The sequence below is a fragment of the Musca domestica genome, unplaced genomic scaffold (genome assembly GCF_030504385.1).
Source record: "Musca domestica strain aabys unplaced genomic scaffold, Musca_domestica.polishedcontigs.V.1.1 153, whole genome shotgun sequence".
NCBI classification, from domain to species: Eukaryota; Metazoa; Arthropoda; class Insecta; order Diptera; family Muscidae; genus Musca; species Musca domestica.
This window is the reverse complement of record NW_026712211.1, coordinates 1,400,023-1,427,965: the sequence shown is the minus strand read 5'-3', so window position 1 is coordinate 1,427,965 and position 27,943 is coordinate 1,400,023. Positions and strand designations below refer to the sequence as shown.

Sequence of the window (27,943 nt, the reverse complement as noted above, 5' to 3'; positions counted from 1 at the left end):
AGTCTTTAGTAAGCTAAACACATTCGGCGTGGTCGGTTGTTTGTCACGTCTGGAAGCCGGGATTTAAGTTTGTTGTGTTGCCTTCATAGACGTAACTTCCAAAAGGAACGAACGAAAAAAAACTAAAACGAACAGGGAAAGTTATGTGAAGTAATTGTTGGAAGAAAAGAATAGCCTAGACAAAAAGGAGAATCAAATAAAAATTCTCAAGTGTATGGGTGAAGTGAAAATTACAAAAAAACGTGAAGGGATTTCAAAATTGGCAGGCTCCACTCCTCTGGAATAGAAAAGAAAATCAGTGGCTGTGAAAACGAAAAAAAAAAACGGAAAGAAAGAAAAAGTGAAAGTGCCCTGCGATACAAAGTAGACATAAATAATTGTTGAACGGAATTTTAAATTCTAATTTGAAATACTTTATTCTGTGTTCTTGAATGACACACAACCCTAAATGCCAGCGAACCGACAGACTCAGCAATCTAGTGAAAGTCCATTAATTTAACGGCTAACCCCCATCGTCTTTGCTTATTTTGTGATCCGCAACATTATTTTGTGTCTTAAGTAAATCGCACCGACCACTTGTCTTACTGACTGACTAACTAACAAACGATCGCGACTATATCACATTGTCGCCAATACAATAGAACTCTTAGTACAAAAGAAAATTGCGTGTGTGTCCCACTTGTTGTTGTTATTGCGTGTCGTCTTGGCGAACAACAAATAAATTGAGGAATCACTACTTATCCCATCCCCAGAGGTAGTTGGAGGTGGTGTCAGTTCCAATCCACGCAATTATTTCGTGGAAAAATCCAAAGTGCGGCCGTTGCTGCTGCTGCTGCATTGACTGCCAACAACAATAGAAGTGAAGTGGAGCGAGCGAACATCGTCTGCCGTTCAAAATGACTCAGGATCAAGGTGAAAAATCAAAAGTCGTCATAAGTGAAGATACCTACAAAGATATCATCACCAATGAACTGGAGCGCATTGGCAACGGCGGCATATTTGTGTGGTAATTATATAATTGTCATTTTTATTATTATTTATGTTTTTTTTTTTGAATTAAGAATAATTATCTCAATCTTATGTCACGGTGCTTCGTGTCTCTATTTAGAAGTGTCACAAAAGTTTATCTCCCGTTTTGCAGGGAAGTGCATTTGTTGGTGGCAATTTAGAATTGGAACACATGTTTCAAATTGCAACGGGATCAGAAGAAATATGTTACGTGGTTAGAAATTAAAATTTTACATAAATGATATATACAGAGTGAGATAAAAAAACTGCAACAAAGTCAAAAGCCATAATTTTTACATTTCTTTTTTTTAAATTTTATTAAATGAAAGAAAAAAATGTCGGAAATATCATCAAATTTTAGAATAAGTTTAGATTTGTTCGAATTGGTCACCTTTGGCACGAATTATGGCCTTCAAACGGTCAATGAAACCGTCACACGCTGCCCGAACGTTGCTCTGCGGTATTTTAGCCCATTCCCGGCCAATCATGACTCAACTAAAGGGGCCAAATACACGCCATCCGACTACTGTTTAAGGGTATCCGGACATACCTACAATCAGCAATAAACAGATGTTTAAGAGGGTATACAGGGTGAGATAAAAAAAAACTGCAACAAAGTCAAACGCCATAATTTTTACATTTTTTAATTTTTTTTTTTAATGAAAAAAAAAAGGTCGGAAATGACATCAAATTTTAGAAGATGTTTAGATTTGTTCGAATTGGTCACCTTTGGCACGTATTATGGCCTTCAAACGGCCAATGAAATCGTCACACGCTGCCAGAATGTTGCTCTGCGGTATTTTGGCCCATTCCCGGCGAAGCGCTTGCTTGAGATGATCGACACTTTGGTATTTTTTAGTGCCAAACTTGCTTTCCAAAATACTCCAGACACAATAGTTCAACGGTTTGGTATCCGGAGATTTTGGTGGTCATTGTGCGCTGGAAATTAAGCCAGGAACCTCTTCTTGTAACCATTCTTGAGTGGCGTGCTGAGTCCTGTTGGAATGCCCAAGGTCTGTGGCAAAAATGTTTGCGTGCCCAAGGCTTTAATACGCCCTCCAAAGTATATTTTCGCGATAATATTCGGCATTTATTCTGATGTCACAGTTGATTAATACGAGCGGAGAGCGACCATCGGCTGTTATGGCGGCCCACACCATCACCATGGCCGGCGCTTGAGTTCTGGTGGCATGTAAACACGATCATTTTGTTTGTTTACAACTTCTGCTGAACAACGAATGTTCTCGTTTTCTCATCGGAGAAAACCAAATTCGGCAGTTCATCACTTTCGGCCAAGCGAAGCAATTCTTTAGCTCTTTTGAGTCTATTTTGTTACTGTTGCGATGTAAGTTCTTGCACTTTTTGGAATTTCAATGGCTTTGCTCCGAGCTCATTTTTCAACATTTGCCGAATAAAATATTGTGACATATTCAGTTCCCGAGCCATTTTTCTGCCACTGCGACGCGGGTATCGATCAAGTGGCTTCTTTATGTTTTGAATCATTTCTGCTGAAGTTGCTGTTTCCTTCCGTCCATTTCCTTGATGTCGGGCTACGTTACAAGCATCACGGTAACGAGCGATAGTACGAGACCCAAAAGATTTAGTCACATTTAAATGCTGGAGTGCTCTAACGATAGCCACTTGTGGTTTTCCAGCCAAATATAAAGAAATCACACTATCACGCTTGCATTCCATCAAAAATAATTTTTTTGCTGGGAAATTCTCACCAAAATGCTTTTGTACGCTTGTAAACAATGTAATGAGCTGTCACTGGAATAATTTTAACAGCTGTCGAACGAGTGGCTTAGAAATGATAGCAATCTGAATTTGGTTGCAGTTTTTTCATCTCACCCAATAAACAAGTTAAGAACTATCAATCTGTTTGGCCGTAATATGTCAGCCAATGTTTGATTTTTATACCCTCAGCAATATGGCTAGAGAGGGTATATATAATTTGATACGGACATATATAAAATTAGATCCGTTTGAGGACATTTGGAGTCGATCTAGCGATGTCAGTTCGTCCGTCTGGCTGGGAGTATCAGATTTGATCCGAACGTGGTAAATCGTAATATTATCAAACTTAGATCGAGTTCGGAGATGGACAATATCGATCCACTCCTTCTGGTACCTCAATGTTTGTAATAACCAAAACGATTATAAAATCCGAAATAAGCATCCGGTTCTCTTTAAATTACACACATTACAATATTTTACTAACCCTAGATCTGGTGCGAAAATGGACAATATCGGTCCACTCCATCTGGTACTTCCCCCACAAAGGGCAAAGGTACTTGATGGAGTGGACCGATATTGTCCATTTTCGCACCTGACGTAGCATTGATGCAAATCGGATACTCCCTTCGAGAGTTATCGTGCACACCAGTCACTATCAAATCACCAGCCACCTCAAGAACCTGTCAAATCTACTAGTTTCGCATTTTTTTCGATATCATAAATGGAAAATCGGTTATCATAGTATAAACTTTTACATTCTTGCAGTTCTGGAACATACCATATGTTGTTTGAAATCATTGATTCACAGGAATCTTAACTCGAATATTTGTAAAGATGTAAAAATGGGTCCTATTTTGGTTACCTTCCGATGTAAGCGCCACCATACGTGTCTCATATTTTCAGCTACACTTTTATAACCTCTTTGGCATAATTGAAATATAGGCGTGTAATTCACACACAGTTAACGCTGTTCTTTGAGTCCAACAATTTCAAATATTTGCACGAAATTCTTGTTTTGATGTCAATTGAATAATTCACCTGAGGGTTCAGTGGCAACAAAGGTAACTGGTTTTTTATTTGTTATTAACAAAGACTTAATGTGCATTGCTTTCGTATTTTTTTTTTTTTTTTGAGAAGAAGAAATAAAAATAAAATTTTGCATTTCTTTGACCAAAATTCGAGTGCAATTAAAAAAAAAGATTTTTTAAGAAAATATTTTAAATTTTACAATCGACAAGCGTGGTGAATAATACAAGATTGCCTATTATTGATAAAAAAAATATTTTTTTCACCCAATACCAAATTTAGTACCACTAAAGCTATTAACCAGTTTTGCTATTCAACTCTTTTTAAAATTTAGGAAAAATATCAAAAAATAATTAAAACAATTTGTTGCAAATAATTTTGAATAATTCTGACAGGGAGCGCATATAGCCTTAGGGATTCATTTCTGTAGTTCTACGTTCTTATTGTACCCCGGTTCTATCCGTTCACATAACACCAAATGGTAGCATTTTAGAACTTTTCGTAACTTTAAATTTCGAATTTCCAAAAGTCCTTTTGTATACAGGGTAAGATGAAAAAACTGCAACCAACTTCAGACTACGGTCATTTCTAAGCCACTCGTCCGACAGCTGTTAAAATTATTCCAGTGACAGCTCATAATATTTTTTACTAGCGTACAAAAGCATTTTGGTGAAAATTTTCCAAAAAAAAGGTATTCGTTCGAATTCGAATTCAAGCGTGATAGTGTGATTTCTTTATATTTGGCTGGAAAACCACAAGTGGCTATCGTTAGAGCACTCCAGCATTTAAATGTGAATAAATCTTTTGTGTCTCGTACCATCGCTCGTTACCCTGATACTGGTAGCGTAGCCCGACGTCAAGGAAGTAGACGGAAGAAAATCGCAACATCAGCAGAAATGGTTCGAAAAGTAAAGAAGCGACTTGATCGAAACCCAAGTCGCAGTGGCCGAAAAATGGATCGTGAGCTGAACAAATCCCAATATTCCATTCGGTAAATATTGAAAAATGAGCTCGGGGTAAAGCCTTTGAAATTCCAAAAAGTGCAAGAACTTACACCGCAACCGAAAGAAAATAGACTCAAAAGAGCTAAAGTGTTGCTTCGCTTGGCCGAAAGTGGTGACCTGCCGAATTTGGTTTTCTCCGATGAGAAAACATTCGTTGTCGTCCAGCAGTTTGTAAACAAACAAACTGATCGTGTTTACTTGCCAAAGAGGTCAGCTGAAAATGTGCACCTTCGGTTGACCACCAGAACTCAAGCGCCGTCCATGGTGATGGTGTGGGCCGCCATAACAGCCGATGGTCGCTCTCCGCTCATATTAATCGACCGTGGAATAAATGCCGAAATTATCGCGGAGGGTGTCTCCGGATACCAACTATTGTGTATGGAATATTTTGAAAAGCAAGGTTGGCACCAAAAAATACCAAAGTATCGATCACCTCAAACAAGCGCTTCACCGCGAATGGACCAAAAAACACCGCTGAGCAACATTCGGGCAAAGTATGACATTCAAAAAAAAAAAATTAAAAAAAACAGTTTCGTACAAAAATCTATATATATAAAAGGAAGTTGTGTTAGTTACTACGCTTATAACTTAAGAACCGCTGGACAGATTTTAACGATTCAAACAAATTCGGAATTGTCTCTTTTCCGAAAAGGATAATATCCAAAAAAATCGCGTAAAAATATGATATATTAACATTTTCATTTTGACTTTTGAATTGTACAATAGTAATGTTTTATTTTGCATGATTTTTTTCCATTTTGACTTACTTTTTTCTAATGTACATTTGTAGCGTTTTTTATATTTTATTTTTGAATTCGAATATTAATACCAATTTATTTAATTGACTTGATTTCTTGAGAACTGAAATTGATGGCGGGTTACATGGAAGTGTAGTACCGAATTATGCGGTGGCGAAACGGAATAGAGGATATCGAAATAATTAAACGCGGTCACACCAAAGTTAAAAGATAATTACTTTTTCAAAATCGCCAAGAACTCACGAAAAAGAGATCTCATTGCACAAATTCTGAAATCGGGAAAAAATCGAAAAAAAAAATTTTTTTTCAATGGAATCGATTTTTAAAATAATAGTACATTCTATTGACAAACTTTGTAAGGACCTTTAAACATTTGCTGTAAAAAATCGGCTAACACGTTGAATATTTTTACAATTTGTTATTCTTTTTTTGTCAATTTTTTTTTCAATTTGCATTATCATATTGAATTCAATTGATTTTTTGTGAACAAAATGAAGAATAATTTTTCACTATACAATTTTTCACCAAAATAAGTGCGAAATAGAATGTAAACTGACATCTACCTTTCAACTCCAGGGCCTATATCGTGGTTCAGCTGGAAGATGCGAACACATTTAAATAATCAAAATGACCGAAAAAGCCTAATGGGCCTCATCTCAAAGCGTGAACATGCCTTTTTTATGTGACAATAATCCGTCCAATGAGAGCTCAAAATGCAAAATTCTTTGGGAGTACAATCAGGAAAATACCAAATATAAAAGGTGCAAAATAGTAGAGCGAATGGGACTTTTATTAAGAAAAGGATTTCTATCCTCCCAGAAATTCTTCCCAAACATTCAAGATACCTTAAATCGCTTTTGCAGGTCATGATATAGATCATAACTCACGGATAAGGGTACAACCCGATTTTATATTTATATAACCATCGTATGATTCAAGCTATTTTTGGGGTCTTAGTCCCTTTTTATTTTTTGGCCCTTATTAGGCATCTTTGTGTCTAAGGGGGTACAGAACCTCTTCGCATAAAATTTGAAATTTTCAGAGTAGGGCCCATATTGGCCTTGAACACATTCATCAATTGATTTGGCTAAAAAATTTTGTTATGCTACCCTGGGGAAGGGAACCATCATACAGATAATTGCCACATAGGAATTATTTAAGTAAAGTCTCCACATTGGAGTATCCCAAGTCCACTTTCACACCTAATGTGTGGTCAGAAAGGAAAATTTTGTATTCTATTGAATTTGTAACTCCCAAGAGAATATTGGTTGGGAACGTAGATTTGGAATGTACATCTATATGAAATAAATTGTGGGAACATGAACAAATTACAAATATAAGAAAGTAGTACGGGACCGAATATTTGTTGAATCGACATTGAATTATACTATGATGAAAAATATGGACTTTATGGGGTCTCCAATTTATAATTTAAATGGAAAATAAAAAAATTCCCATCTCACGGTAATGGGTGTGAAATACCTATATGAGTTGGCCTCTATTTGCCATATTGCATTATAAGGGGTAGAAGAAAGTTTTCAAAGTAGGTCGATGTTTCGGAGTAGTGCCCATATAAAGGTACCTCCTGATTTTACCATATTTCAAAGGATTTGGCTAAAAATGTGTATTCGGGGGGTGAAAATCTTACACAAAATGTCAACATATTCACAAATTTTAGAATTTTCTCCATGCAATAGTATACCCTCAAGTCCACCTTTTGGCGGACAAACAGACCGACATGGTTAGGGGGACTTATGAGGACTCTAATGCACAATCTAAGGTGCTAATGGGTTTAAAAAAGTAATTAACTTTGCCTATTCTTAAATCATTCAGCCCTCAATTATGAGGTGTACAAAATACAGTAAATTCCAAATTGCTTCTCATTTGACTGTAAAATTTTGCTACGATTTTTACCATACTAAAAATTAATTTGATCCCTTACATGGGGATAAGATTCATATATACTTTTTAATAGATTTGTATAGCACATCCACACATTTGAAGCACACGGTTTAAATATTGAAGTCCACGGCTTATAAATGGGTACAGATATTTTAAAACACTTTTAATCGACCAGTACGCAAACACTTACATCAGTCATATCTGTGAATAATTATGCTTTTAAAAATATGCATAATAAACAAAAACTACGGGCCGGCAACGCGGACCGGGCCAGCTAGTAGTACATATTTTCGAAACCATCTCTACATGGCCATGTATACATGAACATCGATTCTGATACCCAATTTCAGATTTCAAGCACTACCTCTTCACCCAATTTCAAATTGTACCAAATATAGCACTATTTAGTAATTTTCGTGCCCTTTTAGTATAGATTTCCAAAACCACCTCTTTATCACAAACCAACCACCAAGAGGCACCACAATACAAAATTCAAGGTTCACCCCAAACCAAACTGTTGCATATTTAGTAACATTTAGTAGAGTCCGTACACCTTTCCAAATCCCCCTTCATAAATATACTTTTCAACCTTGATTCTCATACCAAATTTTAATTTTTTACCTCTATCCTTGGTACAATAAAAATATTTTTTTTTTTCGAATTCCAATTTTATACCCTCCACCATATTATGGTGATCAGCATAAAATTCTATTATGGACTATGTAGATCCACGTCTTTGTATAGCCCCCATATAACGATACCTCCCAATATTCGATATTTTGATGAATTTAGCGACATCATACACCGGAATTGTTTCATATTTTGTGTTTGAGTTTCCTAAAAGGTACCACAGTGTATGACAGAAAATTGTCTATGCAGGTCCAGGTTTTCGTATAGCCCCTAAATATCGATACCTTCACGGGAATGGATTCACATTTCGTATTTGAAGTTCCTAATGATAACTACAGCCTGTGACAGAAAATTGTCTAAATATCGCCTAAATATCGGTACCTCCCCATACTCGGTATTTTGATGATTTTAGCTACATTATTCACCGGAATTAGTAAAATTTCGTATTTGCACTTCGTAATGGGTACTACAGCCAGTGACTGAAAATTGCAGGTCCATGTCTTCCTATAGACCCCCAAAATAACGGTAACCCCTTATATACGGTATTATTAAGATTTTAACAGATTTTTTTAACGAATTCTATTTTAATTTTTTTTCGAAAATATCCAAATTCTTTCTTTCTTTTATTTTAAAATTCAGTAAAAAGATAAAAAAATGAATTGAAAAAAAAAAATAAAATGAAATTGAATAATTCTATCAGGAAGCGGGCATATCCTCAGGGTTGAATTTCTGTAATTTTACGTTCTTATTCTACCCTGTCTCTATCCTTTCAAACAATACCAAATGGTACCATTTTAGAACATTTCGTAACCTTAAAGTTCGAATTCCTACAAAACCCTTTGCTGCAGCTATCCTGTTATCCATCAGTGGCTGGCTTGTTAAAATGCAGACATGGGTATGCTTATTTGACTTTACTTTCTTAATTTTACCTCATTTTCAAAATATTCAATTTTTAGTACATTTAAGTACCTTTCGTACCATTCTATTACAGATTTCCAAAACCCAGCTATTTTTCAACCAATTATTTAGCAAAATGGCATTGACATTGATCAATCATAATAATTTTAAAAAATACTTTGCGTTGAGAATAAATATTGAGTATTATGTATTTGTCAAATTTGCAACACATTAATTACCCCGAAAACTTATTAAAATTCCAAAATCGCTACCAACAAAACTGATTCAGCTTAACACACCGAACAGCAACACCAAGGTAATCACGTGTTGCTTTTTTACGAATAATTTCTATTTTTGTATTCCAAAAAAAGGTAAAAAAAACAATCAAAACAAAACAAAATTGAGTTGCACACAAACAATTATGCGGAAATGGTTTTGGGTGAGTACTCGTATATTCGGCACCTAAGGTGAATGAGCCAATACCACCGGTAAACTATTGATTTTTTTTTCGCCCCATCTGAATGTGTAGAATGGAACGTGATTAGATCGTGTACAAATTGTTTGATGTACTCTGTGCGGTTGATAAGCGAGGGTCAATCGAAGCAAGTACATAATTTTGAATTAAAAATTAAAAAAAATAAACTAATAGATTTTTGTTACATGTAACCTATCTATTCCACGCACACTGGCACATAATTAATTATTCACTTTCAATATTGAGTTATGGACCAGTTAAGATGAACTGTATTTTTTTCTTTTAGAGGGGGATTTGTACTTTGGATTGTTCACATGTTGCTGCCGTCTGTCCGATTGATTGACTGATTACATGTTATTTATGAATCGGGCGATCGTCTTCTATAATAATCGGTCACTGGGTTTCGTTACAAAAAAGATAATGAATAAATACGATTTAATTAGGTTCTGTTATTACTCCTACAACTGAAAGGAAACAAAAGAAAAGAGAACAAGTTAAAAAGCAGTAAGTTCGGCCGGGCCGAACTTTGAATACCCTCCACTATTTAAAACGAAGTTGGAAATTTTCAATTTTCGATACGACGTGGACCTACATAGGTATTGTTTGTCATAAGCCATTACCATATTCAAATTCGAAACTTGAAATAAATGGTGAATAATGTAGCTAAAAACATTAAAATATCGTATATAGAGCGGCAGTGTTATATCGGAGCTGTGCGAAGACCTGGACCTGCATAGACAATTTTCTGTCATAGGATGTAGCATCAATTACGAACTTCAAATACAAAATCTTAAACAATTTCGGTGGGTATTGTACCTAAACTCGAAAAATACCGAATACAAGGAGGTACTGATATATGGGACCTATACGAATACCTACCTGCATAGACAATTTTCTGACGCAGACTGTAGTTCGTATCATGAACTCTAAATACGTTATTTTAAACAATTCCGGTGAATAATGTCGCTAAAATCATCAAAATACCGAATATCGGGAGGCACCGTTATATGGGGGCTCTACGAAGACGTGGATCTGCACAGACAATTTTCTGTCGTAGGCTGTAGTATCCATTACGAACTTCAAATATCAAATTTTTGAAACAATTCTGGTGAAAAATGTCCCTAAAATCATCAAAATACCGAATAACGGGAGGAACCGTTATATGGGGGCTCTACGAAGACGTGAACCTGCACGGACAATTTTCTGTCTTAGGCTGTAGTATCCATTATGAACTTCAAATACCAAATTTGAAACAATTCCGGTAAATAATGACGCTAAAATCATCAAAATACCGAATATTGGGAGGTACCATTATATGGGGGCTATACGAAGACGTGGACCTGCCTAGACAAATTTCTGTCATAGGCTGAAGTATCCATTTCGAACTTCAAATACAAAATTTGAAACAATTCCTGTAAATAATGTCGCTAAAATAATCAAAAAACCGAATATAGGAAGGTACCGTTATATGGGGGCTATACGAAGACGTGAACCTACATGGCCCATTATCAATACCATAAGTCCTGCAGACATAATACACATTTGAGTAAAATTTTATCAACCTACTTCATTTCGTTCGGAAGCTAGAGTGATTTCCACAGACGGATAGACGGACAGACGGACGAACATTGCTAAATCGACATAGAATTTTATGTGGGGTCTAAAATGTATATTTCGAGGTGTTACAAACGGACTAACAAACTTGGTGGAGGGTATATGTATAAAAATGTCGGAAATACCATCAAATTTTAGAATAAGTTTAGATTTATTCGAATTGGTCACCTTTGCCACATTTTGGCCTACAAACTGCCAATGAAACCGTCACACGCTGCCCGAATGTTGCTCTGCAATATTTTGGTCCATTCCCGGCGACGCGCTTGCTTGAGGTAATCGACACTTTGGTATTTTCTTAGTGCCAACCTTGTTTTCCAAAATACTCCAGTCACAATAGTCCAACGGATTGGTATCCGGAGATTTTGGTGGCCATTGTGCGCTGGAAATGATGCGAGGAACCTCATTTTGTAACCATTGTTGGGTGGCGTGTGCTGAGTGCTATGGTGCTGAGTCCCAAGTCTTTAATCCACCCTCCAGAATATTTTCGCGATAATATTCGCATTTATTTTGATGCCACGGTCGATTAATACGAGCGGAGAGCGACCATCGGCTGTTATGGCGGCCCACACCATTACCATGGCCGGCGCTTGAGTTCTGGTGGCCAACCGAAGGTGCGCATTTTCAGCTGACCTCTTTGGCAAGTGAGCACGATCATTTTGTTTGTTTACAAACTGCTGGACAACGAATGTTCTCGTTATCGCATCGGAGAAATCCAAATTCGGCAGTTCACCACTTTCGGCCAAGCGAAGCAACTCTTTAAGTCTTTTGAGTATATTTTTTTTCTGTTGCGGTGTAAGTTCTTGCACTTTTTGGAATGTCAATGGCTTTACCCCGAGCTCATTTCGCAATATTTGCCGAATGGAATATTGCGATATGTTCATCTCAACAGCCATTTTTTCGGCCACTGCGACGCGGGTTTCGATCAAGTCGTTTCTTTACTTTTCGAACCTTATCTGTTGATGTTGCTGTTTTCTTCCGTCCACTTCCTTGACGTCGGGCTGCGCTACCAGTATCACGGTAACGAGCGATGTTACGAGACACAAAAGATTAATTCACATTTAAATGCTGGAGTGCTCTAACGATAGACACTTGTGATTTTCCAGCCAAATGTAAAGAAATCTCACTATATCACGCTTGAATTTCATCACGAATAACTTTTTTTCTGGAAAAATGCTCACCAAAATGCTTTTGAACGCTTGTAAACAATATACTGAACAGTCACTGGAATAATTTTAACAGCAAACGGACGAGTGGCTTCGAAATGACAGCAGTCTGAGTATGGTTACAGTTTTTTCATCTCACCCTGAATATACCTAAAATGCATTGAGCTCAAGGAATTTCAACTTGAATATTTTCAAAAGATTTCAAAATTGACGGTAGTTCCCCTTTTCAACCATGTGACAAACATGTTTTAATAAAAGTTGAAAGCCTTGAATAAAATATGAAACTGAAATATGTATCAATTTTTCGATTAAACATTTGAATGATTGCTTGACTTTGACCTGATTACTTTAAAACTTTATGTAATTCCCCCAGTCAAAAACTTTGGCAACAAAAAATCTCGCAACGCAATTGAATGTTTGCTGATCGATTGGACATGCTATCTCGTTTTGAAGTGGACACACATACATTTTAATTGCATTCGCTTTAGAATTTCAAATCCAATTATCTAAACGAAGTTAAACAAATCGAATTTGCATAAAATATTACTTTTTGAATCATAATGAAAATAATCTATGTAAGAATGTTTGTTAAGAAACAATTACAAATAAATTAATATAATTAAAATTGGAAATTATTTTCGTTTCTTTGTTTGGAACATAAATAGCTTATCGTTTGAAATTCTAAATCAATAATTTACATAATTTATGTAAAATATGTATAACTGTATATTATGTTATACAAGCAAATATAGAGAATACAGAAAATGCTTTATTAACTGCCATAATTCTTCGTAAAAGAGCAAAGGAGCCTATGGTCTAAATTGAACTAAGTCAACCTACAACTCCTTTTTTTTTTGTGAAGACGACAGCCCTTTACTTCGTTCTTTTACGCAGGAGCCAACCGATGACAGTCAAACAACCCAAAAATGTGTCCCCCACAAAAGGTACAAAATGTTGTATAATAACCACCCTGATAAAATGTAAAATCAGCGCCCTACTTGTTTTTAACCTTGACACACCTCAAACAAACTAGAATATACACGGTACTTTTAGTAATTTTTTGAAAATCTTTTCCTTTTCAGAACTCTTTCTATCTATCTATCTATCTATCTATCTATCTATCTATCTATATTTTCTATCACATCCTTCTTTCTTCATTGTGACGTCATTAATCTTCTCTTTCACTCTTAATTATAATTACTACCCCCTTTGTTGTTTACATGCCTTGGTTAGTTTGTATATGTGAGTATGGTCATTGACGAATGGGTGAATGAAATGCATGAAATCTCTAAACATTTATGTATAGGTGGGGATCTATAAATACGAGTTAGAGGAACGCCAGTTTGGAATTGAACCGTGACTTGTAAACATCGGTTGTAAAGAGGTAATAAAGTAAAGCTGTGTTATAGGCAAAGGAAAACCCTGTATGTTAGATGGAGTATAAACTGTGTAAAAGAAAGACGTGTTGGAAATATTGAATAAAAAATAAAACCCAGTCTATCCAATTTCATTGCATGCATTTCAAATAAATCTTCATAAAAAAGAAAAGAACAGCGGAGCCGACCTTTTAATACTATCCACCATTTGAAAGGAATTATAAAAATTTCAAAAGATTCCAGAAAATATCGCTTAAATGAAAACCGTCATATGGGGCCTATACGAAGACGTCGACCTGCATAGACAATCTTCTGACTTAAGTTGTAGCACTAATTACGAACTTCAAATACGAATTTTGAAAGAGTTCCGGCAAAATGTCTAAAATCATTAAAATACCGAATAAAGGGAGGAGCCCCTATATGGGGCTATACGAAGACATGGATCTTCATACGATTTTTTTCTCAAAGGCTCTAGTACCCATTACCAATTTTAAATACGAAATTTGAAAACATTTCGGGCAATAATTTCTCTAAAGTCATAAAAATACCGAGTATTTAGATGTGCCGATATATGGCGGCTATACGAAGACATGGACATAGTATCCATTACGAACTTTAAATACGAAATTTGAAGCAATTCCTTATGTGGGGGCTATACGAAAACTTGGACCGACATGGCCAATTTACGAACTCAACCTGCCTACTGGAATGCATGATCTTCCAGAAGATCACCAATGTAAGTAAACACTTATATTAACTTTGTCATTTCGTTTGTAACTCCTCCAAATATTCATAATAGACCCTACAAAGTATATATATTCTGGATCAGCGTAAAATTCTAAGACGATCTAGCGATGTTCGTCTGTCCGTCCGTCTGTCTCTTGTAATCACGCTATCTTTCGAACGAATTGAGATAGAAGGCTAAAATTTTGCACCCATGTTTATTTTTCCAATAGGCAGATTAAGTTTGTAAATGGGCCATGGAGATCCACGTTTTCATATAGCCCCATATAATGGTACCTCCCGATATTCGGTATTTTGATGATTTTAGCGACATTATTCACCGGAATTGTAACAAATTTCGCATTGGAAGATCTTAATGGGTACTACAATCTATGACAAAAAATTGCATATGCAGGTTCACGTTTTCATATAGCCTCCATATAACAACACTTCCCGATATTCGGTATTTTCATGATTTTAGCGGCATTATTCTCCGAAATTGTTTCAAATTTGGTAGTTGAAGTGAGTAATGGATACTACAGCCTAAGACAAAAAATTGTCTGTGCAGGCCCACGTCTTTGTATAGCCCCCATATAACGGTACCTCCCAATATTCGGTATTCTGACAATTTTCACCGGAATTGTTTCAAATTACGTATTTAGAGTTCGAAATGGGAGCTACAGTCTCTGGTAGAAAATTGGCTATGCAGGTGCAGGTCTCCGTATAGGCCCCATATATCTTTACCTCTGTATATTCGACATTTTGACGATTTTAGGTACAAAACCCACCGAAATTGTTTGAAATGTCGTATTTGAAGTTAGTAATGGATGCTACTGCCTGAGACAGAAATTTGTCTATGCTGATCCAGGTCTTCGCACACAGCTCCGATATAACGGTACCGCCCTGTATTCGATATTTTGATGATTTTAGCTACATTATTCACCGTTTATTTCCAGTTTCGAATTTGAATTTGGTAATGACTTATGGCAAACAATGCCTATGTAGGTCCACGTCGTATAGACACCAATATAACGGCTATATTCGGTATTTTTAAAAATTTTAGCAGAATTTTTTAAGGATTTTTTTTTTTGAAAATTTCAAAATTCGTTCCATATGCTGGAGGGTATTCAAAGTTCGGCCCGGCTGAACTTACTGCTTTTTAACTTTTTTTATACAAAATTTTTAGCTGTTTTTGCATTCTCTTTTGATTGTGTATGTATGCATAAAGAGACACCAGCTGAGCGACATTTAAGAGTGTATATAAACACACAAGATCAATCCATTGGATCCAATTAACCTTTCTTAATTCTATCATAGTAAAATTTTATCTAGTAAAAAGTGTTAAAAATTAACGATATAATTGCGTATTGTCCTCAGTTGGAATACGCTGAATTTAATATATGTGTACAAGGTTTTATACTTTATAAAACCTTTATTTAATGGTAGAAGAATTTAGGTAAATGCATCAACGCTGGGGAGCATTGATATGTCAACATTTTTTAAGTGTTTTGTCAAAAATAAGTCGATTTTTATATGTTTTCTTATGCGACGCAAATCGGAGGTTGTACTGATATGTATTTTTCAACAATTTTTAAAAATTTCAATAATTTTTCAATCACGATTTTCAATATCAAAATCGGTTTGACAGTTGTCCCAGCAGCTGTGTCGATGCGACTACCTGCATTCTTCTACCATGATCCCTCCCAAGGTTTATATCATATCTTTATATAGTAAAATATTAAATAACCACTTTAGTTGTCCTTTTGATACTTTTTCATTATTCGACTTAATCTTCTCCAAAAAAAAAAATATTGGTCTAAACAAGTTCAAATAATTAGTCTACAGAATTGTATGCATGTGGGTCTATCTGCATGTAGATTTCTGAGCGAATGCAACATTGAACTTGTACGTCAATTACAACATTCACTTTCTTGAAATATGTGTGCCTTTCTGTTGATTTCGCATTGCATGTCAGCGCTGAATTTATTTCGGGGAAATGGGAAAATGTATTCAACAAACACAGCAAATTAGTCTTAGTTAATTTTCCTTATTCTTGACATTCGGAAGATTTTTTTAATTGTCCCCTAATTAAGATGCTTTGATTTTGTAATTATAATGCAATTGACAAAAAGAAAAACATTCGCAATGACAGATTTTCTGTTAGTAAATTCATGGAGGTAATAGGAATTAGTAACGCTCATAACTAAGGAAATTCTATTCAGTGTAAACAATATATGATAGAATTAAGAAGGTAGATTCATACAATCATATGATTAATTTTTTTCTCAAAATTATTCATTTGACAACATCTTATCTTGAAATAAGCGGTGAATAATGTAGCTAAAATCATCAAAATATATAGGGCGGTACTGTTATATCGGAGCTGTGCGATCCATCATAGACAATTTTCTGTCACAGGCTGTAGCATCCATTACGAACTTCAAATACGACATCTCAAACAATTTCGGTGGGTATTGTACCTAAAAGCGTCAAAATGCCGAATATAGGGAGGTACTAATATATGGGGCCTATACGAAGACCTGGACCTGCACAGACAATTTTCTGTCGCAGACTGTAGTTCACATAACGAACTTTAAATACCAAATTTGAAACAATTCCGGTGAATAATGTCGCTAAAATCATCAAAATACCAAATATAGGGAGGTACCGTTATATGGGGGCTATACGAAGACGTAGACCTGCACAGATAATTTTCTGTCTTAGGCTGTAGTATCCATTTCGAACTTCAAATACCAAATTTTAAATAATTCCGGTGAATAATGACTCTAAAATCATCAAAATACCGAATATCGGGAAATACCGAATATGGGGACTATATGAAGACGTGGTCCTGCACAGATAGTTTTCTGTCTTATTTTTCAAGTGACAGCTCATTATATTTTTTACAAGCGTACAAAAGCATATTGGTGAGAATTTTCCAGTGATGGAATTCAAGCGCGATAGTGAGATTTCTTTATATTTGACTGGAAAATCGACATATGGCTATCGCTAGAGCACTTCAGCATTTAAATGTGAATAAATCTCTTGGGTCTCGTACCATCGCTCGTTACCGTGATACTGGTAGCGTAGCCCGACGTCAAGGAAGTGGACGAAAGAAAAATGTCAGCAGAAATGTTTCGAAAAGTAAAGAAGCGACTTGGTCGAAACCCGCGCCGCAGTGACCGAAAAATGGCTCGTGAACTGAACACATCGCAATATTCCATTCGGCAAATATTGTAAAAGGAGCTCGGGGTTAAGCCATTGAAATTCCAAAAAGTGCAAGAACTTACACCGCGACAGAAAGGAAATAGACTCAAGAGAGCTAAAGAATTGCTTCGCTTGACCGAAAGTGGTGAACTGCCGAATTTGGTTTTCTCCGATGAGTATACATTCGTTGTCCAGCAGCTTGTAAACAAACAAAATGATGGTGCTTACTTGCTATAGAGGTCAGCTGAAAATGTGCACCTTCGGTTGGCCATCAGAACCTAAGCGCCGGTCATGGCGATGGTGTGGGCCGCATTAACAACCGGTGGTCGCTCTCCGCTCGTATTAATCGACCGTGGCATCAAAATAAATGTCGAATATTATCGCGAAAAATATTCTGAAGGGTGTGCCTTGGGCACGCAAACATTTTGGCCGCAGACCTTGGACATTCCAACAGGACTCGGCAGCATCGCACTCAGCACGCGCCACCCAAGAATGGTTACAAAATGAGGTTTCTCGCTTCATTTCCAGCGCACAAATGCCACCAAAATCTCCGGATACCAATCCGTTGGACTATTGTGTCTGGAGTATTTTGGAAAGCAAGGTTGGCCCTAAGAAAATACCAAAGTGTCGATCACCTCAAGCAAGCGCTTCGCCTGGAATGGGCCAAAATATCGCTGATCAACATTCGGGCAGCGTGTGACGGTTTCATTGGCCGTTTGAAGGCCATAATTCGTGCCAAAGGTGACCAATTCGAACAAATCTAAACTTATTCTAAATTTTCATGCTATTTCCGACGTTTTTTGCTTTCATTCAAAAAAATTAAAAAAAAGGAAAAACTGTGGCTTTTGACTTTGTTGCAGTTTTTTTCGTGTCACCCTGTATGTTAATACTATACTATAAAACTTTGGGTGGAAATACATAAAGCGCATATTTGGCTGGCTTAAGTCATCGGCTGGCTTCTTCGTAGATGAACAAAGGTGTTTTAGGTTGACTTAGTTCGATTTTGGCAGTAGGCTCCTTTGTTCATTTCCGAAGAAGCCAGCCAGATAAGTGCTTTATTTATTCCCACTTTTTTTTGCTTTGCCAAAGAAATCTGTGAACTCCCCATAGTAATTATGAAATATTTATTTTTTCGATTTTCAGGTCATTATTTTTCCTTTGCGTTCTGCCCAACATCCTCAATGGCTTCCATGTTAATTCCTACACAATGTTGGGCTATCTGCCCGAAGATCAGTGGTGTGAGGTGGACGACTTACAGTCAGCCAATTGGACAGAGGAACAGAAACGTAGCATTGTCCACAGAGATCTCGAAAGCAAAGGCTGTACCATTTGGGATTGGGATTACAGAGAGCTGAGTAAGATATCCTATGATGAGGCCTACAATTATACGGCAGCAATGTCGGAAATTAGCTTACCCACTGAGATTCCGTGTAAGGCCAAAGGCTCATATGCCTACTCATCGCCGGATGGTACCTTTGTGGCCGATTGGGATTTGGTGTGTGAAAAGGCCATACAAAGGACATCGGCCCAGGTTTTTGTGTCGCTAGGTAAATTCTTTGGTTCTTTTTCGTTTGGCATGATTTCGGATAGGTAAGTTTACAAAAAGAGAAAGAAGAAGTTGACAGTTATTTTGATTTGTCTCAATTGCCTTAGATTTGGCCGTAAAACAGCATTCACACTGGGCGCTGTGTTTTTCATGTTGTCCAGCATCTTTTGTACATTCTCACCATGGTATTCATTGTTTTTGGTTGGTCGCTTTGGTTTGGGCTCTGCATCATCGGGTTTATTTTATGCTGCCTATGCCATGTGTTTGTATTGATTTTAGTAATTATTTTTAAGGGAAATTCTTAAATATTAAAATAAAATTAATTGATTTTTTCAGTGATTGAAAATATTTGCCTGAAACATCGTTCCTGGATGTCATTGGCTTTTTCGGGCTCCTATCCCATTGGCATGATGTTAATGGCCTTGGCTTCATATTTGATAGAGGAACACTGGAGATATTTACAATTATCCCTGACGGTACCGGCCATGTTGCTGATATTGAATTGCTAGTAAGTTCTGAAAATTTAAATTAAAAAAGTAAATAATTTAATTGATTTATTTTCATGCAATTACTTTCAGTTTAATGAAGGAATCACCCCGCTGGCTATTAACACAAAAACGTTACGATCGCGCCTACAAGATTGTATTCAAACAGCCAAGTCATTATGAAATCAAGAAGCCGGCCATTGATTCTACAATTCTCAGCGATAAGAAAATCGTAAGATTTTTGATTATTTGGTTGAATTTTTTGTGCAAAATAACAAAAAAACAAAAAGGGAGGAAATCAAAGTAGGACTGACACGACTTACTAATACCTTACAAGTATTTTACGAGCTGGACAAAATTGAATTCAAAAAACAAATCGCAATATTAGTGATCTGAATTTTTATACCCTCAGCCATATGGCTACAGAGGGTGATACGGTGACTCATCGAAATAATGGTTTTATACCCTAGGTCTCTTTGGAACAAATCCGTTTCAGGACTTTTGGAGTCGATCTAGCGATTTCCGTTCGTCCGTCTGTCTGGCTGGTGCGCACAATAACTCTCGGAGGGAGTATGCGATTTGATCCAAACTTGGTACATCGTAAAATTATTGACAAACTTAGATCGAGTTCAGAGATGGGAAAAGTCGGTCCACTCCTTCTGGTAACTACCCCATTAACGGTCGAAATTTACAAAAAGAGAAAGGATAATCCAGAAAGAGAAAGGATAATCCAGAAAGAGAAAGGATAATCCGATTTTGCTCCAAGTTTGCAAATCCTAATATTTTCATTAGTGCTAGGACAGGTGCGAAAATCGACAATATGGGTCCACTCAATCAAATACCTCCCCACAAACGATCAAAATTTTACAAAAATTATAACTCTTATAAAATGTTGTGTAAGAGTTCGATTGCCTTCAAATTACACACATCCCAATTTTTTTATAAACTCAAGGTCTGGTGTGAAGATGGAATGTATCGGCCCACTCCTTCTGGCACCTCCCCCACAAAAGGTCGAAGTTTTCAAAAAATATATTTTCTGCACAGAAAGAGAAAGGATAATCCGATTTTGATCCAACTTTGCAAATCCTAATATTTGCGTCAGTACTAGGTCAGGTGCGAAAATTGATAATATCGGTCCACACCAACAAGTACCACCCCCACAAAGGGTCAAAATTTTGAATAATTACAACTCTTATATAATGTGATGTAAGAATCCGATTGTCTTAAAATTCCCACATTCCAATTTTTTTATAAACTCAAGATCTGGTGTTAAGATGAAATATATCGGTCCACTTCTTCTGGTACCTCTCCCACATAAGGTCGAAATTTTAAATATCCATTAATCTATGAAATTAAAATCCGATTCCATTTAGACTTGGCACTTCTGAAAATTTTCATCAAATTTTATAAAAACGGAAGAGATCGGACCATTCCTTGAGGTACCTCCTCCACAAAGGTTCAAAGTTTTGAATAATCAAAAATATTTTGGAATCCGAAGTAAACTTTAGTTTCTCTTTATATTTCACTCATTCCATTCTTTCTACTAACAAAAGATCTGTTATGAAGATGGGATATATCGGATCGGACCAGTTCTTCTGGTATCTCCCCCACAAAGAGTCAAAGTTTTGAATAACAAAAACGATTATAAAATCCGAAATAAGCATTCGGATCTCTTCAAATTCCACACAACACAATGTTTTTATTAACCCAAAGCCTGGTGTGAACATGGGATGTATTGGTCTACTCCCACTGGTACCTCTCCCATAAAGGGTCAAAATTTTGAATAACCAAAACGATTGTAAAATCCGAAATAAGCCTCCGGTTCCTTAATATTGCACACGTCCCATTATTTCTACTAACACAAGATCTGCTGTGAAGATGGGATATATAGGTACACTCCTTTTCATACCTACCCCACAAAGGGTCAAAATTTTGCATAACCAAAACGATTGTAAAATCCGAAATAAGCCTCCGGTTCCTTTAATATGTCACACATCACATTATTTCTACTAACATAAAATCTGCTGTGAAGATGAGATATATCGGTCCACTCCTTCTGGTACTTCCCTCACAAGCGGTCAAAATTTTGAACATCCATGAAGCTTATAAAACGCGAAACTTACAACCGATTCCATTCAGACTTGGTACATCTCAATATTTACAACAACACAAGATCTGTGATAAATATGGTAGTAATATTTACAACAACAGAAGATCTGTTATACAGATGGTAGAGATTGGACCAATTCTTCTGGTACCTTCCCCACATAGGGTTCTAGGTTTTTGAAAAACAAAACGCCCAAAGAAAGTGTATTAAGCATCAAACTCTCTTCAAATTTCACACATCCAAATATTTTTACTAACGCAAGATCTGCTGTGAATGAATATATCTGTGAACCACTTCTGATACAAAGCAACCACAAAGGGTCACAATGTTCAATACTTTTATCGGTCATAACTTGCGAAACAAGTCGGCGATTGTTTAAAACTTTCTATATCGAAACATTTCTCTGAAATCTGAAATGAATCTGTAATTTATCGAAATTTGTGATTTTCGATTCGATGTTCGATGTTCGATTTCCTTAAAATATTGCATATACCAATGTTTTTATCTGTATTATATGAAGTATGACAATGGAATAATTTAGTCCGCTATATATGTTGTCTCATGCATGATTCCACATTTTCCAAAACTGGCACATATAATGTATAGGAAATAGTCGACCAAATCTGACACGTTGTAATATTTATATAAGTTTTAGTTCATGTACGAATTGTTTATTATTAGCCAACTGCTTCGGAACCTCCCCCATAAAGGGTCAACAGTGTGAATAATCATCACTCAAGGCTGGGGGTATAAATCTGTCGGCAAGACCGACTAATACAGTTTTACTTGTTTTTTTTTTTTTTTTTTTTTTTTTTTTTTTTTTTTATTTTGATAATAATTTTTGAAAATCATTTCTGCAATGATTTGAAATTTTGTTTAATTCATGACGTTTATGTATCAAACACTTTAAAAGACTTGTTTAATCTAGATTATGACTTCATGGGTTAACTGGGTTCAAAAATGTCAATCTAGGCTAAATGCCCGACCGAAATTCAATTTTTTGGATTTTAATAGATTTGATAATGAAAAGTAAGCTAGCAATATAGGGCAATTATAATATTTATAAAATCTTCGAGATTATAATTGCGCATCAAAACAAAAAAAAAAAACGGTAATTAATTTGAGTTTAAAACAATACAATTAAAAAAATGAAAAGAAAAATGATCACAATGGGTGATATTTTAATGGCAAATACGCCAATACGTATTATATATTCTGATTTAAATTATAAAACAATAACCGGATTTGATTTGGGAAAAATAAAATTGTATTCTGGTAATTAAAATTGCGGTTCAAATTTCTTCTAGAATCAAAGCTATGCTACTTTATAAGTCCTTTTTATGTCTCAACCTCTGTCGACGGGTATTGATTTGTCTATTGACTAGAACTTTTATCTAAGTGTTATATAAATTGTTTAAAATTACTTACTCTAACTTCTTTATTATTTATTAAAAATAATTATTCCTATATTCATTATTCAGGAAGAACCAACTATTTCCAAATGGCAACAATTGCGGGAGGGTCCTTTGAAACACATCATTGAACTTTTTGCCACCTCTAAGGTTCGCAAATTGATATTCACTTCGTATTTCATGTTCTGTGTTACCTCGTTGTCCTACTACGTTACGGGTAAGGATGAATTATTTACTGATTACTTAAAAATATTTTACATTTTTCATATATGTATCCTTTATAGCTTTGAATGCCGCCAACATGGATGTTAGTCGTCATTTATATGTTGCCATCACCGGTCTCGTTGATTTGCCATCTTTGCTTTTGCCTGTGATTATGTTACGTTACAGCGGTCGTAGGATTACGACAATGTCTTTGTTCTTTTTAACCGGCATTGCTTTGATCATGGTGATGGTTGTTCCACAGGGTAAGTTGAAATGGTTGTTAATTAAAATATAATATTTGAAAATACATAAGGAAACCCTACCCGAAATGGGAGTAAAGTAGAGCCACAATACGACATCAGCACTTAGCCTGATATCATTGCGTCTGAATGTGACAATTTTCCCTTACCGGGATAGAACAAAGACAAACAAATAAATTCAAAGCATACTCTGAGGCGTATGTGTAATGAGCATCTAGTAATGGTGTTGCCAGACCACATTTGTCATATTTGTTATGAACCATGCATGAAAGCAGAAATGGATAGGAATCACGGTAGAAGAATTCCAATTTTGGAATTGAAAATCTTGAATGAAAAATTATTTAAATTTGTAAAAATTGTTGAAAAATGCATTTCATAATAACCTCCGATTGGCGTAGTATTGGAAAACATATACAAATCTACCTATTTCTAAAGAAATATTAAAAATTTGTTGACATATCAATGTTTCCAGGTATTGATACATCTACCTATATTGTTCTACCATGATAGGAATATTTTGAAAAGTTTCTTTAAAAAAAAGTAAAATACTATCAGTCGGTTTTGCCGACAGATTTATACCCTAGCCTTGAGTTATGATTTTTCAAAATGTTTACCCTATATGGGGGAGATTCCGGAGCAGTTGGTTAATATTGACCAATTCATACCTGACCTAAGACTGATATAAATATTACAACAACAGAAAATTTTTAAATATGCGTGATGTAACAGATATAGCTGACCGAAGTATTCCATTTTCATACTTCATCTAGTACAGATAAAAATATTGGTATGTGCAAAATTTGCAGGAAATCGAAAACTTATATCCAATTTTATGCGAAATTATAAATTTCGATAAAGCACATATTTATATCAGATTTCTGGTTATATTATATATAGCCGGAATCTTATTTCGCATTTTATGATCTTTTTTGTTATTCAAAATTTTGACCTTTGTGGGGGAGGTACCAGAAGGAATGGTTCGATCTATACCATCTTCATAACAGATCTTGTGTTGATATAACTATAGAGATGTGCCAAGTCTGCATGGAATTGGATGTTATTTTAGCCTTTTATGAGCTTCATGAGTATTCAAAATTGTGACCCTTTTGTGGAAGAGGTACCAAAAGGAGTGGACCGATATATTCTATCTTCACACCAGACCTTGGATTAGTAAAAATATTGTGAAGACAATCGGACATTTACATCACATTTTATAAGAGTAATAATTATTCCAAATTTTGACCCTTTATGGGGGAGGTACTTGATGGAGTTGACCTACATTGCACCTGACCTAGTGCTGATGCAAATATTAGGATTTGCAAAGTTGGAACAATATCGGATTATCCCTTCTCTTTCTGTGCAGAAAATTATTTTCTTTGAAAATATTGACATTTTGTGGGGATGGTACAAGAAGGAGTAAACCGATATTGCCCATCTCCGAAGTTGATCTAAGTTTGACAATAATATTACGATGTACCAAGTTTGGATCATATCGGATACTCCCAGACAGACAGACGGACGGACATCGCTTGATCGAATCCTGAAACGGATCTGGACTTTTCGATGAGGCACGTTTTAGTCGTATCAAATGATATATATCCTCTGTAGCCATATGGCTGAGGGTATAATAAGCCTCAGAATTTCAACAAAAAACGTTGCTTTTATATCAAACCTATAGTGAGTAGAGACATTGTGCCGAAGTATATGATATTTGTGTAAATGCAAAACATAAAAAAATAATAATTTTATAAATGATCCGTTCCAGAATATAACGATAACCGATATTCCTTTTATGATATCGAAGAAAATCGCAAAAATAGTAGATTCCAAGTAGATTCTTTCTCATACCAAAATGTTGAAAAATCTTCAAATCTGTCAAGTAGAAAATTGTAAAATTGTTAGATATTCATATTTCAAATTTTTTATAAATACCAAATCTTTTTTATCTTTTTTAGAAAGCACCGTATGGATTGTGGCCTTTGCTATGTTGGGTCGTTTTGGAATAAGTGCCACATACTCGGTAGTTACGTTATACACAGCTGAGTTATATCCAACGGAAATTCGTGGCTCAGCTTTGGGTACATGTTCAACATGGGCTCATGTCGGTTCCATTTCGGCACCCTATGCTGTTGATTTATTGGTAAGACTTTTGAAAATAAAAACACCTTCGAAAACATCCCTTCTAAATTCTGTATAAACTATTTTTTAGGGTCCCCTGGGTTGGTATATACCCACAACAATATGTGGTTGCTGCGTTCTAGTAGCTGGCCTGCTAACTTTGACATTACCAGAAACTGGTACTGGTAAACTTGTTGATCGTGTCGAGGAGGTGCCATCTGAATCGAATACAGATGCTGAATGTGATGAAGTAAATAAAACAAAAAATTAACGATAAATGCTGGATAAGAACCATATTAGTGTTATATAAGTTATTTTTTGTCTTTTTCCGTTGTATGCATTTTGTTTTACTGAATATTTTCAGTAACTATTGTATTTATAACTAGCATAATTAATTGTATGTTTGTGTATTATCTAGTGTAGTTTGTTAAGTTAAACGATTTGTTAAAAAACCCAATATTTTCGTAAAATATTTTAGACAAAAATGTTAGAAACTAAATCGAATAATAAATGTGGAAACACGTAGTTCTTAATCACCAATTACCAATCGTATCCATTCGATATAGGGACCGGTTACGGTGTACACACTTGGTATGCCAATGAGGCCACAGGTCAAACCATGTGATACAATGCCATAAATATAATCAATGCCATCATATTTACATATCAATGGTCCACCAGAATCGCCCTGGACCAAAAGAACAACTCTATTTTTATGGATTTTTTTTAAAATATTGAGGGTTTACCTGACAGGTGTCCTGACCATAACCCAGGGCACAAACTGTATTGGCACCCTTTTGTGGAGCCCAAACATAGCCCAATAAGTGACGACATTTCTTATTGCTAATTACATAGACTTCGGCCTCTTCCAGATAATCCTGCGAAAGTCCAGCATGATGTTTGGCCCCGAAACCAATTATTTTACAGGGATCTGTAAGGAAATTAGTTAAGAGTTTAAAGACAATTTTAAATATTTAATTTAAGTTTTACCTTTTCTATATGCCTTCATGCCATAGTGGGGTAGTTTTCCATAAAAATTGAATTGTGGCGGTAGGGACGACCTGTAGGGGTGCTTTAAACGCAGCAGTGCTATATCATTTTGTAAACTTCCTCTGAAAACAAAAAATATGTATAAAAGTAAGTATATACCAAATTTGTGATCCCCATATACAAATATGTCAAATTTCAAAAATTTACTTGATTTAATTATTGATGAAGTGCTTTCAATAATTAAATCAAGTAAATTTTTGAAATTTGACCTATCTCCCTCATAAATTAAAATTTTCTGAATCTGAAATTAGGAATGCTATCTTTAACTTACGGTTGGAACGAAATAAATTCTATTTTATCCACTGCAAGTCTTTCCAACGGATTGATGTTTGTCAAGTTCTCATGACCAATAATTGCAAATATTGTGTTCACGTTTCTAAAAAGAGATAACAAGTAAATAAATATTATAGTGCAGTTAACTTTGGACAGTAACGAAATTAAATTTTTAATTTTGGAATGCGATGGTTATGTCCTCTCATCCGATATTCAAAATCCAAACCATAAAACATACTTGCGCCACAAACAGTGTCCAGCCGTTAGTATCCATTTTTCATTTAGCAGTGTACCGCCACAAAAATGCTTAAAATACGATTCTCTTTCCGGGATAATGAACTCTTCCTGCAGCGAAACCATATAAGGATATTTCGGAATACCTGAAATATATTATATATTATTTTTCATATATTTTCACTACAAAATCGCATATCTACTCAATAAAATAATATTTACCCCAATTACCACTCCTTGTAACTGGTTTACCACCCACAATTGGTATGGATTCGGTTGATGTCTGTAGGGCACTGACAACAAATATAAAACTATAGATTAACATCGTCAACAACTAGGCTACCAACAATAATTGACGTTGAAATGAATTTGTTGAACATCTTTCAAAACAGCGGTAGTAAAAATAATTCTTTGGAGGCAAGCTTTATTCGAATTCAAGCTGTTTAAATACAAAAAGAAAAATAAACGAGGTGTGGATAGATGACATGGGAAATTTTTTCTTATAAACTGTTTTATTGTTTTTTAAATTCAATTCCAATAGGAGGCAAATCTTATTTTAATTAAAGTATTGATTGAAAAAGATTCGTATAAAATGCTTCCCCTTTATAGAAACTTTTCTTACTCCCAATAAAATTGTTGGATTTCACGGTATGAATTATTCCTGGACTGGAATTGTTCTTTAATAGAAGACGTTCAAATGCCTCTTTACAGTTAAAATAACTTGAGTAGATCAT

At 35.5% G+C, this 27,943-nt stretch overlaps 2 protein-coding genes across 2 annotated transcripts; one reads left to right on the top strand and one right to left on the bottom strand.

Moving 5' to 3' along the window:
* On the top strand, positions 1-26,185 carry LOC101898346 (organic cation transporter protein). Its single transcript, XM_059119870.1, has 9 exons — positions 1-1,006; positions 18,664-19,110; positions 19,174-19,328; positions 19,403-19,574; positions 19,645-19,783; positions 23,140-23,287; positions 23,355-23,537; positions 25,490-25,674; positions 25,744-26,185. Exons 1-9 carry the CDS (start codon positions 897-899, stop codon positions 25,921-25,923), a joined length of 1,719 nt encoding a protein of 572 aa, XP_058975853.1. The 5' UTR covers positions 1-896; the 3' UTR covers positions 25,924-26,185.
* On the bottom strand, positions 26,172-27,646 carry LOC101898861 (granzyme K). The gene is made up of 6 exons (XM_005191802.4): positions 27,432-27,646; positions 27,214-27,355; positions 26,974-27,078; positions 26,643-26,764; positions 26,399-26,583; positions 26,172-26,340 (listed from the first exon to the last, which is right to left on the bottom strand). The coding sequence occupies exons 1-6, from the start codon at positions 27,532-27,534 to the stop codon at positions 26,182-26,184; spliced, it is 816 nt and encodes a 271-aa protein (XP_005191859.1). The 5' UTR covers positions 27,535-27,646; the 3' UTR covers positions 26,172-26,181.
* Positions 27,647-27,943: the final 297 nt, after the last annotated feature.

Bases quoted from the DNA above. Each gene is read 5' to 3' on its own strand.
- LOC101898346 (XM_059119870.1), top strand. From the start codon at position 897: ATGACTCAGGATCAAGGTGAAAAATCAAAAGTCGTCATAAGTGAAGAT. The intron at 1,007-18,663 runs GTAATTATATAA...TTCGATTTTCAG, and splicing joins AACGGCGGCATATTTGTGTG to GTCATTATTTTTCCTTTGCG. The intron at 19,784-23,139 runs GTAAGATTTTTG...TTCATTATTCAG, and splicing joins TTCTCAGCGATAAGAAAATC to GAAGAACCAACTATTTCCAA.
- LOC101898861 (XM_005191802.4), bottom strand. From the start codon at position 27,534: ATGTTAATCTATAGTTTTATATTTGTTGTCAGTGCCCTACAGACATCA. The intron at 27,356-27,431 runs GTAAATATTATT...AATATATTTCAG, and splicing joins TACAAGGAGTGGTAATTGGG to GTATTCCGAAATATCCTTAT. The intron at 26,765-26,973 runs GTAAGTTAAAGA...TTTTGTTTTCAG, and splicing joins GAATTTATTTCGTTCCAACC to AGGAAGTTTACAAAATGATA.